Source organism: Manihot esculenta, chromosome 14, assembly GCF_001659605.2.
Source record: "Manihot esculenta cultivar AM560-2 chromosome 14, M.esculenta_v8, whole genome shotgun sequence".
Lineage (NCBI taxonomy): Eukaryota > Viridiplantae > Streptophyta > Magnoliopsida > Malpighiales > Euphorbiaceae > Manihot > Manihot esculenta.
Genome location: NC_035174.2, coordinates 21720544 through 21740317, shown reverse-complemented (window position 1 = coordinate 21740317; position 19774 = coordinate 21720544). Strand labels below are relative to the sequence as shown.

Genomic DNA, 19774 nt, shown 5'->3' with positions numbered 1-19774 from the left:
CTCCTCTATACTGGACCGAGCTAAGTGAAGATAAGCTTGTGGGTCCTGACTTGATAAGACAAACAGAAGAAAAGGTTAAGATCATCAAGGAGAGGTTAAAGGCAGCATCAGACAGACAAAAGTCATATGCAGATAAGAAAAGGAAGAATATAGAGTTTTCAGTGGGCGATAAAGCATTCCTTAAAGTTTCACCTTGGAAGAAAGTGCTGAGATTTGGCAAAAAGGGGAAACTGAGTCCTAGGTTTATCGGTCCTTATGAAATTATGGAACATGTAGGACCGGTAGCCTACAAGCTAGCCTTACCACCAAAACTTGACAATATACACAATGTCTTTCATGTTTCTATGCTTAAAAGATGCAGGTCAGATCCCTCTCATATCCTCCCAGCGGAATCTGTGGATGTACAACCAAACTTGTCATATGAAGAAGAACCTGTGAAAATTCTAGCAAGAGAAATAAAAGAGTTGAGAAACAAAAGAATTCCTCTTGTTAAATTCCTGTGGAGGAATCACTGTAACGACCCGGAGACCGGATCGCTACGGCGCTAGGATCCAAATCGGCTTAAGGCCGCCGGAACCCGTAGCAAGCCTGCTATGCATTCTGTAAACCTGGTAAATCCCATACATGATCAACAATTTCCATAAAAATTTGAAACTTTACATCTACCAAGCTTAAACTGTGTATGCACATTATTTCTGTAAACATAAAACCCCATACTAGAGCCCTCATCAAATGCTCTAGTTGGGTCATTCTTCCATACATTAAGCTTGGTCCTCAACATATATCATTATAAAACATAATAATATATATATCATGTACAAACAGGATCTACCAGTCTAGGGCCAAGCATAATTCTATCATCAATGTACATTACATGACTTTACATTATTTTTAATACATGTCCACTACCACTATTACAGAAGCTCTTCGCCTGTAGCTATCCCATACTAACTCTAGCCCTGCAAACCTGGGGGTTAAGAAGAGGGGTGAGCTACTAGAGCCCAGTGAGTAGAGTACGACTAAAATCAATAAAACATGCCTTCATGAAATGCATCACATCACAAACAAGTCATATCAAGGATGAACTTTTCACCAATAGTCCTCATACATGTCAATAATGCCAGGGCGTAGCATGGGCTCCTGGTCTTTCTCATAACATAATAATAACACTATCATACCAGTGGCGTAGAATGGGCCTCTGGTCTTTCTCTTATATGGTGCCAGGGCGTAGCATGGGCCTCTGGACTTTCTCATATAGCATGCCAGGGCGTAGAATGGGCCTCTGGACTTCCCTCAAGGACTAAAGGATCATCCAACATTCATCCACATCCATAACATATAATGCAATGCAACATATTCGTGAGTTTGAATGCAATACTTCCTATATACACATGGCATTTATGATGCATGAGTCATGCTAAAACCTTTAATTGAAAACATAGTTCAGTTCTACTCACCTCTAGTAGACGCTGGAATACCTCTGAACCAGCTAACACTGAGGGTCTCCTTGGTTCCTCGGGTCCGAACCTACACAGGTGGACTTAAATGAGGTACCGACATACTCTAGCATAACTCTAAACATTCCCCCAAAAACCCCCTAAAACATCTCAAACATGCATGGAAAAACAAGCAAAGGAAGGCTGGACAGGGGTCTTTCGGCGGCACCTTCGGCGGCCGAACCCCTCTCCAGATCCGAAACTCATGCACTTTCGGCAGCACCTTCGGCGGCCGAAAGTCCCTTCCAGATCCGAAAGTCCAAACTTTCGGGGGCGAGGTTCGGGGGCTGAAAGACCTTCCAAAGCCGAAAGTCACCCACCTTCGGCGGCATGTTCGGCGGCCGAAACTCCCTCCAGAGCCGAAAGTCCAAACCTTTGGGGGCGAGTTTAGGCGGCCAAAACAGCCTCCATAAGGGGTTCGGCGGCCGAACCTTGCTTCGGCTGCCGAACCTGAGTTCTCCAAGAAGGTAGAACTCGGGTCAAACATACATATTCAGCCTCCAAAACCTTACCACACACTCTCAACATGCAACCAACCTCTCCTAACCATGCATATACCCTTATCCATGCATATAGGAGCTTAAAAACTAGTTCAAACTCCTCAAACACCATCAAAGCATCTAATATAGCATATGATCAATATATACTCCAACTTTTAGATCCACACTAACCATGCCATAAAACTCTCTTAAACCCTTTCAAACATGCTTAAAACATAAGGGGAGGTGAGGATCCATGCTTACCTCTTGCAGATCGAGAGGATTGATGGTCCTAACTCAGAGATGTAGAGGAAAACGATCCAAAATCTCCAAGTCTTCCAACTTTGCCTTCTTTTGCTCAAAACTTCAAAAACCAAGTTAAAAACTCATTAAAGCTTGCATGATTTGGAAGAATAAGATGAAAACAACCAAAGGAGGATAAAAACCTATCTTTGCACGAAAAGAGAGTGAAAACACATTCCATTTTCGGTCAAAGGGGCTTTTATAGGTGGCCAACCGACTCCCCTTCGGCGGCCAAAGTTGCATGCAAACTTCCACCACCTTCGGCGGCCGAAGTGGGGATTCGGGGGCAGCAAAAACATGCAACTTTCGGCGGCCGAACTTCACTTTCGGCGGCCGAACTTCACTTTTGGCGGCCGAACCTGGCAATGGCCTCCTTGGTCTTTTCCTTTTCAAAACTAAATTTTCTTAATCAAAACCATAAAATCATGTAAAAACACATTTTGAAAAGCCTCTGTTTTACCCCTTAGGAAGGCTCCGACTTCCCTGAATCCCAGATTCCAACGGAGATTCCACCGGAAAGTAGGAATTCCGATGCCGGGGTCAAGCCGTGTATTACAATCACAAGGTAGAAGAAGCAACTTGGGAGAGCAAAAATGTCATGAAAGCATAATATCCCCATCTCTTTAATACAGGTAAAATTTCGAGGACGAAATTTTTATAAGAGGGGTAGAGTATATATATATATATATAATAAAAATAAATAAATAAATAAAAGAATAAGAATAAAAAAAAGAGAGAGAGAAAGAAAAAAAAAAGTAAATTAAGTTAAGGACAAGTGGCAAGTTGCTAGCCACTTCACTAAAAAAAAATGAAAAAGAAAAGGAAGAAAGAAGAAAAGACTAGAAGAGAAGAAGAACCCATTTCTTCAATCCTCCTTCCTCTGCCGTGAACCAAAACAAAATCCCTTTCTCCATCTTTTCTTTTCTACACCAAAATTCCTTCAAATTTTCATCTCCAATCAATTACCCATCTTCTCCCAACACATTTTCAAAGTAGAATTTGAAGAAAAGAAATGAACTCAAAGAGAAAATTCAAGATTGAGGGAGAGTGAATAGTAACCAAGGGTTTGAAAATTTAAAGGTATGTTAGGGGTTTTGATGTAGGGATGTTTCTTATTATTTTTATGTGACTATTTGTGAGAAATATTGTATTAATATGATTTATTGGTTTAGTTTTTTCATGAAGAAGAAGTGGAAGGAAAGAGTGAAAACTCTAAAGGAAAAGGAAAAGAAAAGGAAGATTAGGAAATTTTAAGCTTGTGGAAGATTTTGGAAGGTTAAGGTTTGTGCTCAACTTTATTTGAGTAAATTTAAGAATTTGTTAATTATATGCTATTTAAAAATTTTACTACCCTAGTAGAAATAGACCAAGTGAATAATAGTTTAATTATATTGTATAATCCAAGTTTGAGAAATAATAGATTGAATAGATAGAAAATTTTAAAATTCATATGTAATTTAAACAAAATTTAAGTGATGGATCTAATGAAATGACTCTATTTTCTTTGATAGAAATATAATTTGGTTAGATATAGTGACAATAAAAAATTTAGTAGACTAAAAAAAAGAGAGAGAAATTAGATTAGATGAAAAAAAAATAGAAATGAAAGGAATAAGAAAAGTGAGATATAGTGTAAATATGATGTTTAAAAATAATAATAATTAAAAAAGAATAATAGTTAATTAATTAAGGATTAAATTATGAATTTGTAATTTATGTGGTTGAATTAAATTACTAGATTCATATGATATGACAATGTTTAAAAGCAATGTTTAAAAGTAGAGTTGTAATATGATAAAGTATTATAGTTGAAGAATTGAAAGTTATACTGTATTGAAAGTTTTTGTCCCCCTGTGTAAATGTATAAATTATTTAAAGTCTGCCCCTAGTAAGTTTGGTGGGAATTGTGAGTTAGTTTAAGGGTGTGGCATGCCATATACAGATCTTGCAATACTGCACTACAGTTACACTGATTTTTGGGATACAATGAGGTACCGTACAGTTATAGACTCGATTTTTGAGCCATACAATTATTTGGCACTTTGTGCCCTACAGTTACAGTTTCATTATCCGACTTAACAGTCCCATTTAAATTTATAGGGCCCAACAGAAAAATAATAAATAAATAAAAGTATAAAGAGAAAATAAAACTTTTTACATGATGAAAAAAAAGAAAAGGATTATGAAATTAAAATATGTATATATATATATATGTGAATTAATAATATGATTTAGATTATTTCAAATTATTTGTTATATAGTTATTTGTCATTTGTTTGAATTACTATTATTACATGAATTTTGATTTACATGTTTTATTTATTAAAAAAAAAAAAGTTGAGCACCACTAAGCAAATTGCTTAGCGCGTAGGAATTTATTTTTTCCTCGCGTAGGAATTTATTTTTTCCTCGCGTAGGAATTTATTTTTTCCTCGCGCAGGTTGTGGATCCAAGTAGCAGTAAATCAAGATCTGCATCAACCCAGCCAGAGTTACATCATTAACTATCTTGGGGTATATTTTGTAAATTTTTATATGAATTTGATTTTAGAAATATGGCATGTACATAAAGTTTTAGAGATGAAGTTATATATGGTTGGTTTAAATATATTTGAAGATTTTAATTTTGATGTAAATATGGATTATTAGTATAAGTTTTATGTTGAGATTTATGAGATGGTTTATGAAGTGTTTGATCTGAGTTGAAAGTGTTTTGATGTTAAAAGAAGTTTGGGGGTTGAGGTTGAAGTATATAGAAGTGTGATATTACTATTCACAGGTGGAATTAAGCCTATATTTCAGGGGAAACTCTGCCGAATTTTCAGTAAAAAAAAAAAAAAAAGAGAGAGTCATGAATTTCATGATATAAATTAAAGTAAAAATGAGAGAACTGTTATAAAATGTGATGTCTCTGGCTCGGTTAATTAAATAACCGGGTAGAGGGTGTTACACCATAATTGCTTAGGTTGTTTAAACACAAGTAACAATTAGTATAACAACCAAGAAGTTGCATAATCTAACTCAAACTCACCACGTGGCTGGTCAATTAGAATCAAGTCTCTCTATTACTTAAAGCAGTTGACAATTGATAAGTAAAAATCCTAAGGACGTTCTTTAGGCGATTTGTTGGCTAGTGATTAATTAGCAAACGTTTCCTAATTAATATAAACCTAAGGAGAGATTTGGTTATGTGGAGTGTCTTCCATAACGAAAACTAATTTATTAAGATGAATAAAAGAATTTAAGCATCGATGATCAATTTTCAAACTGAAATAGATCCTACACTTCAACTAGAGCTTGTTCTCATTGATTTATTCTTCTTTTAAGTATTACTTTCTTACATTGCTCTAATCTTTATTTTAATTCATCATCAAAATTTTTCCTTATTTTATTGTTATTGCTTATTTGCCCAAGTCATTGTTTAGAAAGTCATAATGTCAATTCTCTGTAGATTCAATCTTATTACCACTATATACAATTCTTAATTATTGATATTTTAACAGGTTATTTTTTGTCGTTTCGACACCCATCAATGATCAACTTCCAAACCCCTCAATTTGATTACCTTCAGCTGAATTTAATTTAATTATTTGTTTCACCCTCTCAATTATATTATTTGTTTTTCTTTTAAGTATTTTTAACTTGCCCAAGGCAAAATCAATTTCTTCAAACAAAAATTTTCTTCTTCTCACTTTTTGTTTTAAACTATTCTTCTTATTCAACTAGTCATCTAAATTAAACAGAATTAAGGTATCTGTGAGATCGATACTCGCTTACCCTATCTACAAATTCATATTGAATTAAGGAAAGGAAGATAAGTTTTAATTAACGGATTCAACACCCTTCATCAAGTCCATTTTATTTAGGTAAGCACGTCGGATTTAACAAGCACCTAAAGCTAGCATGTAGGGAAATCCTTTAGCACCGCCCATAAGTGACGTGATTCCGACTTGCTTATTACACTATCTGCTTTATTATAAGATATATTTATTTTCTTATTTGAACTTTCTATAATTTAGTTATTACAGCTTAAAGATATTAAAATATTATTACTGGTTATTCTTGTTTTAGCTCTATCTTTACAAGTATAACTCTATATGAAATATAAGTTGGATCTCTAAACACAAATTTTAGTGCTCTACCTATAGAAGAATTATGTGCCAAGTAGTTATGGATAAGCACCGCCCATAAGTGACTTGATTCCGACTTGCTTATTACACTATCTGCTTTATTATAAGATATATTTATTTTCTTATTTGAACTTTCTATAATTTAGTTATTGCAGCTTAAAGATATTAAAATATTATTACTGGTTATTCTTATTTTAGCTCTATCTTTACAAGTATAACTCTATATGAAATATAAGTTGGATCTCTAAACACAAATTTTAGTGCTCTACCTATAGAAGAATTATGTGCCAAGTAGTTATGGATAAATTAGCACCTCCCCTAATTAGCTCAGGGTTAAGCTAGGACCTCCATTGAAGCTAATCACCTTAGATCTAGAATGGTGCAATTTAAGTCTAATAATTCCTCTGTTTCTATTCCTAGCTTTTAGAATGTGACAAAAATTCACTCTAGCCTAAAATAATATTACACATGGTTTAGGAGTTAGGGAATTAAATCCCAAATCACCACCCCATCCACCCCAACTTTATATAAAGAAGAGAGTTGAGGGGATGGATATGAAGAGAAGCTTCATTTCTCTTCCCTCTACCAAAGTTTGAGAGTTCTCACTCTCTTCTTCTTCCTCTTCTTTTTCTTGTTCTTGATTGAGATAAAATTATTTTATTCCCATTGTTGTGACTCTACAACTCATCCCACCTAACTTGGTCTCTTTTTTAAGCAATTTAAGGAAATTTTGGAGAAGAAAGATTTCGATCGTGGATGGTGGATCGTGCAGAGATCGGTTCATGTAGACGGAATAGAGGGTCAACATTTGGAGGCCTAAATTCCACCAAGCAAAGATTAGATCTGCACTACAATAGGTAAAATCCTAAATTTACTTTAGGATAGTTAATCTCTAATTTTCTCTATAATGGCTAATAGGTTAATTTTCTTTGATATAAATTTTATGTGACAATTTTTATGTTGAAACTTGAATTAATTAAATAAAAATTAGAGGATTGAGCATGAAACTATAATATCAAGAATTTGCCCAAAACTATTTTTTTGATTCTGCTATGGATGTTGGACAAGATTATAGAAAGCTTTCAATTTTATGTAATAGGAATTCAATAATAATAAATATATATTATAATATATTTATTATTACATATGATAAATATAAAATACATTTACATATTAAATATATTAACTTTCAATATAAAATTTAAATTTTTTTTTTTTTGAAATAGGGGTGGGGGAGTCGACCCTTTGACCTCACAAGGCTACAAGGATGCACTTTCCACCAGACTAAACTTCGGAGTGCAAAAGGTTTAATTTTATTATCCAATATTTAAAGTTCTCTATATAAATAAAAATTAATGTAAATTTTTGTATTATTAAGGCGATGGTTCTATTGAGGCGATGATTCTATTGAGGCGATGGTTGGTGTGGATAGTCACTTTTGGGTAGATGGAGAGGGAGTTTAGGCTTATAAGTCTTCTTTCTATCTACACGTCAAGTTTTGTCCATAATTTTTATGATCATGGTTTTTTGTTGAGGATTTTGTTTGGAAATCGGTTGTTCTTTATTTTTTGAGGGTCTTCATTCCTTATGCTTTGAATAGGGTCGGATTATTAATGCTAGCAACTCAAGGATACGGTGCTACATATGACGTTCCGTGCTCCCATTGATTGATGAGAGGTTGGAGCTTTGTCGCATCTCCTTCCTTCAAGTGGTGGCTTTATTTTCGGGATCTCAAGCTTTATTCTACATCGACTCCTTTCTGTATTTAATGGAGTTTGTGGTTTGGTTGCATGGTGGTACCAATTTGGGTTTGCGTATTGTGGTGTCCATATGGTTTCTTGTCAGGGTCTAGTATGGTGACCATATGGTTTATCTAGTGTTTCATGTCTCTGTTGTTTAATGTTTGTTGCTAACTGTTTTGTTTTTTTTTTACATGGAATAACAAATGGGAGCCTTTTTCTCCTTTTCTGATGGGGTGTCTAATGAAGACGGTGATGGTGGCAAGGGTTATTCTGTCAGTACTGCTTCTGAGATGGAGTGGCAAGGCGAGTTTTGTCAATATTTGCTTTTGGGATGGATCGGGTTGTCATGGGCTTGATTAAGATTGGTAAGTCGATTGGACTTTCCCTGTGAATTCCATGTGTTTGTACCTTTAGCCAAATATACTTTTAACAAGTAAAATTATTTTTTCATTTATAAGGTATAGTATAATTAATATATTTGTCTATTTATTTATTCTCTAAAATTTAATTTTATTATAATTAGAAGTCTCTCCGTTCAATAATTCTAAAAATACATTTACAATTGATTAAAATTACTTCTACCCTTAAATTTTCAAACCTTCTTCATTCTCTTCAAATTTCTAAATCATGTTCATTATTCATGTCTGGTTAAAGATAGAGGAATAGAGGACTACAATGAGCAGCAAGCAGTAGCTGATAGCTAGTAGTGTGAGATCGTGAGCAATAGCCTATGATGGCGAGAGACATAAGCTGTGGGTGATGGCGAGCAGCGAGAGATGAGGAGCGATGCAGCGGGTAATAACAATCAGCAGATGACAAAAGCAGCAGGGCGACAGTGAGCAGTAGTAAATGGCAAGGAGAGATCTCTATTGAGTTTTATTTTTGATAATTTGGATTTTATTTATTTTAATTTTTATTAAATTTATTGAGTTTAAATCCTGAATCTATTGATTTTTTTTTATTTGTAAAAATTGAGCTTGAAATTTTAATTTATTGTTTTGATATGGGAATGCATTTTGTTGATTTGATTTTTTAAAAGAGACTAAAATATTAAATTTTAAAAAATATAATTTAGTTATTTCTCCTTTGAGAGAAATTTCATATTTTAATATAATTAAATTTCAAAATTAAATAAGATAAATAATTTTTTTGAATGTAAAATCAAGATAAATAAATTAATTATACTATTTCAAAGATGAAAAATAATTTTTTTTAACTGTTAATAGTGTTTGAATGGTAAAGAAAACATTTGTATTATTTTATCTATAGTTTATTATTATTATTATGAAACTGCTCCATAATTTTGAGACAAATTATATTTGTGCTATTTTTAGGACAAACATCGCTCCACCCGGCATTTGAGCAAGAAATAAATAAATAAAAAGAAGAAAGAAGAAGAAAAAGCAAAAGGCAAAGGCGCGCATGGCATGGTGAATTTGAACCGGATTTCAGAATATCGGAAACCGATTTCCTAAGTTCCACTGTAATAAGATGGGAAACATAAAGAGATATTGTTTCCTTCGGATCCACGAAGTTCTTCCGAAAACGGAGACCCGCGGTCCGACCAAGCGTCCAAAACGCCTTCGTAGTTTAATTTCAATAACAAGCCGGAGTTCGGGAGCGGAATTGAATTCTCCTGTACCGATTCGGGATTCCTCTTCAATTCCACAGCCTTTTTCTCCATCTTCTTCTTCTTTTTCTCGCCGGAATTTGAATTCAGCTTCACCTTTGGCTTCGAATATGAAACCTTAAGGTTGTTGTGATTAAGTCTGGGCGAAATTTGAAGCATATCGACGATTGGAAAAATCCACCAATTTCGTTCATCGCAATTTCTCAATGCGCTAATTCCTTTTCTCATTCCATTTTCAACGCCGAAGTGGAATTTGTCGCCGAAATGCAATCCCATTCGATTCCCATCTTTATTAGACCAAACATCGACGTTTTCATTGCTTACTCTTAGATTTCCCATTATGCTATCGATTCCCTCCTCGATTTCCTCATCGAGGATCGACTCAGCATCGAAATCTTCCTCATATCCATCACAGAGTTCCATGGAATTCCCCCTCAGGCAAGACTTATTATCACAAGAAATCATGAAATTTGCGACCTTGGATTCATTTACGAATCTGGGTTTCCCACTTTCGATGGGTTGATGAGGTAGAAAAACAGAATCGTCAAGAACTCGAAAAGGCCATAGTAACTCTGAGGACGACTCGTCGAGGAGAAGAGTGTTCTGGTGAGGTTTGTTGGATCTGCGAGAATTATTAGTAAGGTGCTTGGTGGAGAAGATGTTTGGGTAGACAGTGGAGAGGAGAGCAGTTGCTTCGTCGTAAGTTTGGTTGGGACGTTTTCGAGGAGTACGAGGTTTTCTTGTGGAGATAGTTAGAGGGAAATTGCTTGATTCAGAGACAGTAGAAGATGGAGAAGATGAGAGGGTTGAAGTTGATGGAGGTTTCACTATTTCTAAATCAAAACCATAGGTTCTGCTACCTCCAGTGAAACAAGGAGAAGACATAATTGAAGATTTCAAAGAAAACCAAGAATTTAGAAGCGGAATTCCATTTCTGAATTGAACTAAAAGTGGAAGAAAGACGGATTTAGGAGGTCAATTTCAGACCCAATTAGAAGAAAAAGCTGAAAATTCACTTTTTGATGTGAAAACTAGGAAAATAATGGTGAGAGCAGCAAAACCCTAAACCCTAAAATGGTTTTTTAAAAAAGTTCTGGCCTAAAAAAGAAAGGAGAAAAAGCCAAGAGATAATAGCACCATTAACAAAATAAAAGAAAAAGATGGTAAATATATCTCTTATTCAAGAAAAAATAAAACCCAAAAACACCCCACTTTAGAACAGATAACAATTCAAAAAAAAAAGACACAAGAATTAGCATGAGAATTAGGTTAGGCCACAAATAACTACCCAAAAATTCAAGTTTGACACAGAGAAATTTAACAAACAAGAGGTTTTCTGCAGGCAGAAGAAGCACACAGGGGATGACCAGGGAAGCAGAAAGGCATAGGCAGAATAAAAGGAAAGAGATCTGTAGTATGGATATAGAGATAAATTAGTGGAGAGAGAGAGAGAGAGAGAGAGAGAGAGAGAGAGAGAGAGAATATGGGAAGAAAGAACACAGGAAGAGACAAACAATTGCTGTGTGATTTGTGGGACCACTCCTTAGTCTTGTTTTCATTCTATGCTGTTTTGGCACCTCAATTATTTTGCTGTCCTCAATTACTTGATTGACCCCTCGCTCTTCTTTTACGCTTTTTCGCTAATTCGTTGCTTAATCATAATCGTCAACTTATTTAACAAAGCAATTATTAATCTTTCAATAATTAATATGACTCAGTTTATTCTTATATATAAGATTTATATCATCTTGTCACAATTCTGACTAATGTTATAATTTTTTAATATATAATTTTTTCATTCTATAATTTTTATTTTATTTTATTTTTTATTATATTAAAAAATATAATTTTTTATTATTTTTTATTATTTTTTAATTATATTTCTTTTAAATACATTAAATTTTATAGATATTAAGAGATATTTTAAAAAATTACTTAAAATTAAATTAAATTAAATTAAATTAAATTATAATACTCAACTTATATATTATTATAGTTTAAATAAATAAAAATAATTTTAAAATAATTAAAAAAATAAATAATAATACTCAAATCCGAAGACTTCTTCTCGTTAAAAGCATATTGATGATTTGAAATTCAGATAATAGGAGTTTACAATGGGTTCTGTAAAAAACTGAGAAAAACCTAGACCTAAAGGAGAGTATTCCTCCTTTTATATGTTTCCTTTTATCCACTAGTAACATGTTGACAGGACGTGTATCATTGGTTCACCTGTCCTTGCTACGTTGATACGGACGTACAAAGGAATCAGATCTCTGTCCCATGCGTAACGGCCCCCTGATTTTTCCGGACACGCGTACGGGTGGTGCCATGTGAAAGATGGGCAGATCTTCTTCCTGAATTCGGACCAGGCCGGAATATATGATGTGGACTAAGTCCAGAGAGAATTTGTTCATCTGACCCAAAGAGCTAAACTGACCTATCCGGAGAGATTGGTGGGAGTTTGGTCTACAAGGCTGGCGGACTGGCGGGTTGGGCTTGGACTATAAGGAAGACTTGAGGGCCTCTAAGTATTGGACTGATATCATGGACTTAGCCTCAGGCCGGGGTAGAAAAATCCAGCGGTCATCACATATCTATATTTCTTCTCATTAATTTTACGTTTACTATATTTTAGCTTAATTTTAAAATTAATATCTAAAATTTAATTTGTGTACCTATTAAAATTCAGTTATTTAATTAATATATCTTTACATGTCTAAAATTTAATTTTTTGAGGCTGTTTTAAACTCTATAGATTTATTATACAGATTATGAGAATAAAAAAAAAAATAAAATGTATCGTTTTCAATATTCTTACAAAAAAATTATTTTATTATTTAAAAATTTATAACCAAAACACGTAAATTTTAATTTTTAAGTAATTTTAGTATTTTTAATTGCTAAAATTTGAATTCTGAATATTTTATATGAAATTATTAATTATTAAATATTTAATCAATAATTTTAATGTTGAGATTATGCCAAAAGTTTATTAATTTATTTTTTATAAAAAAATAAAAATATTACTAAGATTATAATTTTATTAAATATATAATAAATTTTTTGTTAAAATATATATATATATTTTTTTTGAAATAGGGGTGGGGGAGTCGAACCTTTGACCTCCACAAGGCTACAAGGATGCACTTTTCACTAGACTAAATCTCGAAGTGCTTAAAATATATTATTATATATATAATAAAAAAAATTATAATAATTTTATATTATTATTAAATTATTATCTTAGTAATCGCTATAAAAATAGCATTATTTGAATCTTAAAATGTAGTAATGTAATAGTAATTTTTAACAATTCCTTCGTTATATCTTTAATTAAGTTACTTTTAATAAATTAATTAATAAATAAATTATACTAAAAAATTAAATTATTATTAATAAATTCAACCAACAAATGAGTGGACCAAAGGTATTAAATTAATTTTTATGCACATTTTATTTGTACAGACGTCCGATATTTAAATTTTAAAATTTTACTTGAATTATATTATTGCCTATAAATTAATATTCTTTACATATGTAGATTGAGAATACAATATTCTTAATAAAAAAAAATCCCCAGCCATTAAATTGTTCATCTGTAAAATTGAGATTAATCATGTACAGAGTTGCATAATTTTTTTTTTTTTTTTTTTTTCGTTCAGTAGGATTTGAGCAGCAAGCGATCTGGTTATGATACTTGCTGACCTGTGGCATTTATGTAGTTATATATATCAAGGGACGGCATAATGGTCAAGATAACTTATAATTCTAATGATGCGCAAGCATGGATGTTCTGGTCGGATTTATCATCTGTTTTCTCACCCATTTCGTGGGAAAGGTTCTTATCTGCTGAGATGGCAGAGTCTCATTGGTTGGCATGGATTTTTAGGGCTTACGTGGCCTGCCTTTATTCTTTGAAGGATTATCTAGTGTATGTGTATCTAGAAATATGGGTAAGAGCAAATGGTTTGGATCTTTTTGGTCCCTTCTGCCTTTTGTGTGTGGCGCCGAGCATTCGGTCGATTCAATTTAAAATCGAAACGAACTGAGTAAATCAAAAATCGAAATGTTAGTATTTATAAAAATCAAATCGAATTGATTTTGGTCAGAAATAGAATCGAACTGAACCGGTCTGATTCGGTTCGATTCAGTTTGATTTAATCGGTTTCGATTTTTAATAAATTTTTTATTTTTTATACTTTATTTTTAATTTTTTAAAATTTAATTAAAATATTTTAATTTTAATATAATTTAATTTCTCTACATTATTAAAAATAATATATTATTATCATTAATCGAATCTATTATTATTATTAATCGATTCGATTTAATTTTTTTAATTTTTTTCTGATTAAAATCAAACTGAACTGAAATAATCGAAATTTTTGAAATTTAAAATCAAATCAAACTGAATTGAATAAAAAATCGAATCAAATTTAAAAATTAATTCAGTTCGATCGATTTTTTCAGTTTGAATCGAATAGTGCTCACCCGTACTTTTGTGTGTGGTATTTAGCCGTAGTAAGCTGGGCTTATTAGATTTAATAGCTCGTGATTTATTACATTGTCAATTCCTTCTCAATCTTCTTGATTCAAAAAAAATTCAATAGCTCGTGATTTATTACATTGTCAATTCCTTTTCAATCTTCTTGCTCTTTTGCATTTTCATAATTTTACTTTTATGATAGACTAATTGATTCAAAAAAAATTTAATATTTGTACATATTTTTATTTTAATTTTTTTAATTAGAAATTTTTACATTTTAATATAATTTTAATTAATTTTTAAATTTTTAAATTTAATAATTTATATAGCATTTTAATAATTTATGTGGCATGTCATATTTATTATTATTATTTTTTAAATTGGACAATTAATTGAAAAATTTTAATATTTATATTATTTTATATTTTAATCTAAACATTTCAAACGTTTATATTTGATTATAATTTTAATTAATTTTTAAAATAAAAATTAAAAATAAATAATTTAATTATTAAATATATAGTAGATATCTTTAACTATAATAAATTTAATTATAAATATTTTATAATGAATATATTATTTAATTCTAAATAGCAATATATAAAATAATTAAAAATAATACATCTGTTATAAAATTATCGGGTGCATATTTAATAATTAAATTATTATTATATTTAAAATTAAATATAATTTTTAAATATAATTAAATATGAATTAATATTATTTTTACATATAAAATTAATTTATATTTAAAAAATAATAAAATATTACATTTGATATTCTATTTAAACTCTTACATTTTAATTTTTAAAAATTGATTAAAATTACATTCAAATAAATATTGTCAATTTTATTTAAAATTTATACGTTTAAATTAAAATATAAAATAATATAAATATTCGACTTTTTTCAATTATCTCATTAGTTTATATAAAAAATAATAATAATAATACATGTGTCATACCACTTAAATTATATTAAAATATAAAAATTAAACTAATTAAATTAAAATTAAAAAATTAAAATTAAAATATAAATATGCACAAATATTAAATTTTTAGATCAATTGAACTTTATGATATTATATAATGTTTCATTATATTATTGCTAATTTTCATAATAAAAATGTGGAAGAAAGAAAAAAAATTGTAAAAAAAGTATGAAATTAAGACTCCAGTTACTTTCATAGAAAAGTTTCATTAAAAAAAAAAAAAAAAACTTTTACATCTTTTGATGTTAAGCACTTAAAAAATTTGTTGATAGAAACTTTTCTTAATTGAAGAGAAAATTATAATATTTTTAAGAAATAGTTCAATCTGGTTCGATAATGCTAACCATTTTACTAGTTTTTAGTTTTTTTTTTTTTAATAGTTAGTTAAAAGTTAAAATATATAAAATATTTTATTAATTATTATTTAATTATTCCAGATATTACCTTGTTCCTTAGTATTTTGAGCATTATTTTTTTAAAAAAATTATTGTCATTTGTTGTTTAAGGATTGAAAATAAGTCTAACGAAGGATCTACACTTTTGTTTAAAGACTAAATTAACTCAATTTAATTTTTTTTAGTCAAATAACATTTTACTTTTAAGTTTAATAATTTCTTACTTATTATAATTTTTTTAATGATATAATATTTTTTAATTTAGAATATTAAAATTTAATATTTTAATTAATATAAAAGTTAAAAAATATATAGAAATAGTAAATAATTTTTATATTATAAAAAATAAATTTTTATTATTAGAAAATATTTTATTACAGAGAAAATATTTTAAGAATAAGAATGATGTAACACAATAATTGTTCAAAATAAGTTATGAGCTGTCACTATAAAATAGAGTCACGTGACAAGAATATAATAAATCGATACGCGGTCCTATTCATGGAAAGAAAGACCCGGAGACCGTAACACTCAGTTCTTCTTTAAAACTCACCCACTCCTGAATAGATCGAGTTTTTATATAAAATTACCGTTACTAAAGACAATCCAATAGATCCCTATCAATTAGTCTATAATCACGGGATTCCTTATCATTTAATCGGTACCAACCAGATTTTCAGAGGATGTGATAATTAACTTCATCTTTTTACAGTATAAAAATTAATGATCGCAGAGACCAAGGTACGCATTCTTACCCAACTACTCTTGAGTCTAAGCAATTCCTTACATTCACTCTTTTCCTCAGTTTATTGACTTGAGTGTCGGAGTGACTACTATAGGCGCCAACCACCTCACATTCTCTTTTTCACAGATATCCTAATCACGGCACAATTTCATTTCAGCCACATCATTTATTTTTGTTGCCGAGAAATCCATTGAATTCTCTCTATTTATTTGGATTAAAACTGATTTCTTATCCCCTTTCTCTTAAAAGAAATCTTTATTTTCTCTCTCTCGAAATGGTTGGCAATTCATAAGTTGCTGCTAAGGTTGCTATCAATGAGGGCGCTATCATTTCTTTCGCTCCTGACAGTGGACAAAACACACCCTCTATGGTCAACGAAGCGGATCTGAACAATCTGAACAATGAGCAAATACTCCAATACATTAAAATGTTACAGGCTACTCTCGAGCAATACAAAGCTCGGGGGCAAGCATTATTTATGGCTCCCAAGGTAAGGGAGGACACTTCCATTGATACCTCAAGGACTCAGATAGAAGCAATCCAAGCTCAGTCCAAAGGAAAGACCAAACTCGAAGATGAAGAGTCGTCAAATGAGACTTCGAAGAATGTTGATTGAAAACTGATTCAGGCCATGCAAAGGTATTAGAAGGAGCAGGAGAAGGAATATGGTCTGGACAATGCCTCACCCCTGCCAGAAGAGATCTTAGCAGAAATTTTTCCAACCAAGTTCGAGCCGCCAAGTTTGGACAAAAAATGATGGAATAACAGATCCTAGAAATCCCCTGGCAATCTTTAGGATGACCTACACTTTTCAAGTAGGGCAAAACACACCCTCTATGGTCAACGAAGCGGATCTGAACAATCTGAACAATGAGCAAATACTCCAATACATTAAAATATTACAGGCTATTCTCGAGCAATACAAAGCTCGGGGGCAAGCATTATTTATGGCTCCCAAGGTAAGGGAGGACACTTCCATTGATACCTCAAGGACTTATATAGAAGCGATCCAAGCTCAGTCCAAAGGAAAGACCAAACTGGCAGATGAAGAGTCGTCAAATGAGACTTCGAAGAATGTTGATTGAAAACTGATTCAGGCCATGCAAAGGTATTAGAAGGAGCAGGAGAAGGAATATGGTCTGAACAATGCCTCACCCCTGCCAGAAGAGATCTTAGCAGAAATTTTTCTAACCAAGTTCGAGCTGCCAAGTTTGGACAAAAAATGATGGAACAACAGATCCTAGAAATCCCCTGGCAATCTTTAGGATGACCTACACTTTTCAAGTAGGGTCCTATACTTTAACTTATAATAAAAAGGGTCATGTACTTTCACGCCGTTAGTAAAGTGAGGCTTTCCTCTAACAACGTTAAATATCATTGGTAAATTATAATTTACTCCCTAATATTTAATGAAAGCTATATCTCACTCTTTATATTTTTAAATTTAGTCCATTAAGTTTTATTTGATTCATAAAATAATTCTTTAATTTAAACTTTACATTTTTAATTGAAATTAATTCCTATATTTTTATAGATTGGTTCCTAAATATTATAATAACTAATAAGTCCTTATATTTATAAATTAGTCTTTTTGTTTATTAAATTTTAGTATCTTATATGTGAAAAATAATAAAATAAAAATAAGATAAAAAAAAATGACATTTCCTTTTTATCTTAATTAATAAAAATAATCATTTAGAAGGGAAAAGTTAAATGAGAAATAACTCTTTGGAGTTGAATTTAGATGCACATTGTGCCAAGATTTTTTATTTAATTTTATTTTTTATTATTTATTTATAAATATAATATATTAAATTTAATAATGTGAGATTAATTTGAAAAAAATTATAAAAAATTATAATATTTAGGGATCAATTTGTAAGAATATATGGATGTATTATAACTAAAGGACTATTTTATTGTAAAAATGAAACTTATAAATATCTGAACTAAATTATACTTTTTATAAAATTTTAAGGATTAAAATGTAATTTATCCCAATTAAAAATTATTTTTAATTAATTTTAAGTGCCACATCAACATTTATTAATGGTGTTAGATAGAAAAGTCTCACTTTACTAACAGAGTGAAACCATATGATTATTTTTGTCAGAAATTAAATTACAGGAACTTAATTGAAAAAGGTATCAAACTATAAAGTAGTTTTTTATAATTACCCTTTTTTTTCTAGTATTTTATTTTAAAAATTTTTTTATACGAGTAAGGAAATGACTCGATATTTCAAAGATTTAAAATAGAAAACTCTAAATCATGACAAATCAAATTATCATCACTTAATTCAAGATTTATGAGATGAAAACTATATTTAGAAAGTATGGAAAAATAAGGAAATGAGAAACACACTCTTCAACGTATGTGGACACGTAACACAATTTCAGATCGCGTAATACATGTATGGCCAAATTGTATTTAGGCTAATTTTATTATTTTGGTATTTTAGTATTTTGTGAAATTTATTTTAAATTAATTTGGCTTATATTATAAGCCAAATTCGTGCAGCCTATTTAGGAAGGAGATTTCTTCAAAATAATTTAGGAAAATGATCTTTAATGCAATCAAGAGTTGACTATTTGATTAGATACCCTTCATATATTGTAATTACACATTTCTACAATAGAATTAGGGTTTGGAGGCTATAAAAACACTCTTAAGGTAGCAGTCACAATTAGCTAATGAATAAAAAGATAATATTATAAACAAATTTTAATTCTTCTCCATTATTTAGCAGTCTATCAATGTTCAACCTTTTAGCATTTTAATATGGATCTCCTTCATACTCAATTAACTTATTAATGAATTTGTAGTGGCATTTTCAAAGTTGAAATCGCTTGATTATCTATATTTCTAATTATATTGGTTGGTTAGGGGTGTAAGAGCAACCTTCACTTGATTAACTATGTTTCTAATCACATTGGTTGGTTAGGGGTGTAGTAGAGCAAATTTCACTTTATTATCTATATTTCTAATTACATTCGTTGGTTAGAGATATGATAGAGCAACATTCTGGAATATATTTTTGCCTTGTTCTTCATCAAGTTGTTTGAAGGGATTTTTTATCACATATTAATTATGGGTTCCGCACCAGTTAAGATAGACTGAAAAAAAAAACTTACAAAATAAATAAATATAAATAAATAGGAATTTATCTATCACCGTGCTTTGATATCAACTGATGCGGAATTCAGGACTAATATGTGATCAAAAATCCCGTCACACAACTTGATAAAGAAAAAAAAATAAAGATATCTTCTAGAAAGTTGCTCTACTACACTCCTAACCAACCAATATGATTAGAAACATAGATAATCAAGCGATTCCAATTTCGTGAACATCACAAGAAATTCTTGATAAATT

The 19774-nt window shown here is 30.8% G+C and overlaps 1 protein-coding gene and 1 long non-coding RNA gene across 2 annotated transcripts; one reads left to right on the top strand and one right to left on the bottom strand.

The window, feature by feature from the left end:
• The first annotated feature begins 3023 nt into the window (after positions 1–3023).
• LOC122721672 lies at positions 3024–4947 on the top strand. The gene is made up of 2 exons (XR_006348372.1): positions 3024–3559; positions 4719–4947. It is a non-coding gene; the product is annotated as an uncharacterized LOC122721672 (long non-coding RNA).
• A 4500-nt stretch (positions 4948–9447) lies between these two features.
• Positions 9448–11237, bottom strand: LOC110631053 (protein CHLOROPLAST IMPORT APPARATUS 2). Its single transcript, XM_021778761.2, has one exon. The coding sequence runs from the start codon at positions 10662–10664 to the stop codon at positions 9621–9623; it is 1044 nt and encodes a 347-aa protein (XP_021634453.1). The 5' UTR covers positions 10665–11237; the 3' UTR covers positions 9448–9620.
• Between the last annotated feature and the right edge of the window lie 8537 nt (positions 11238–19774).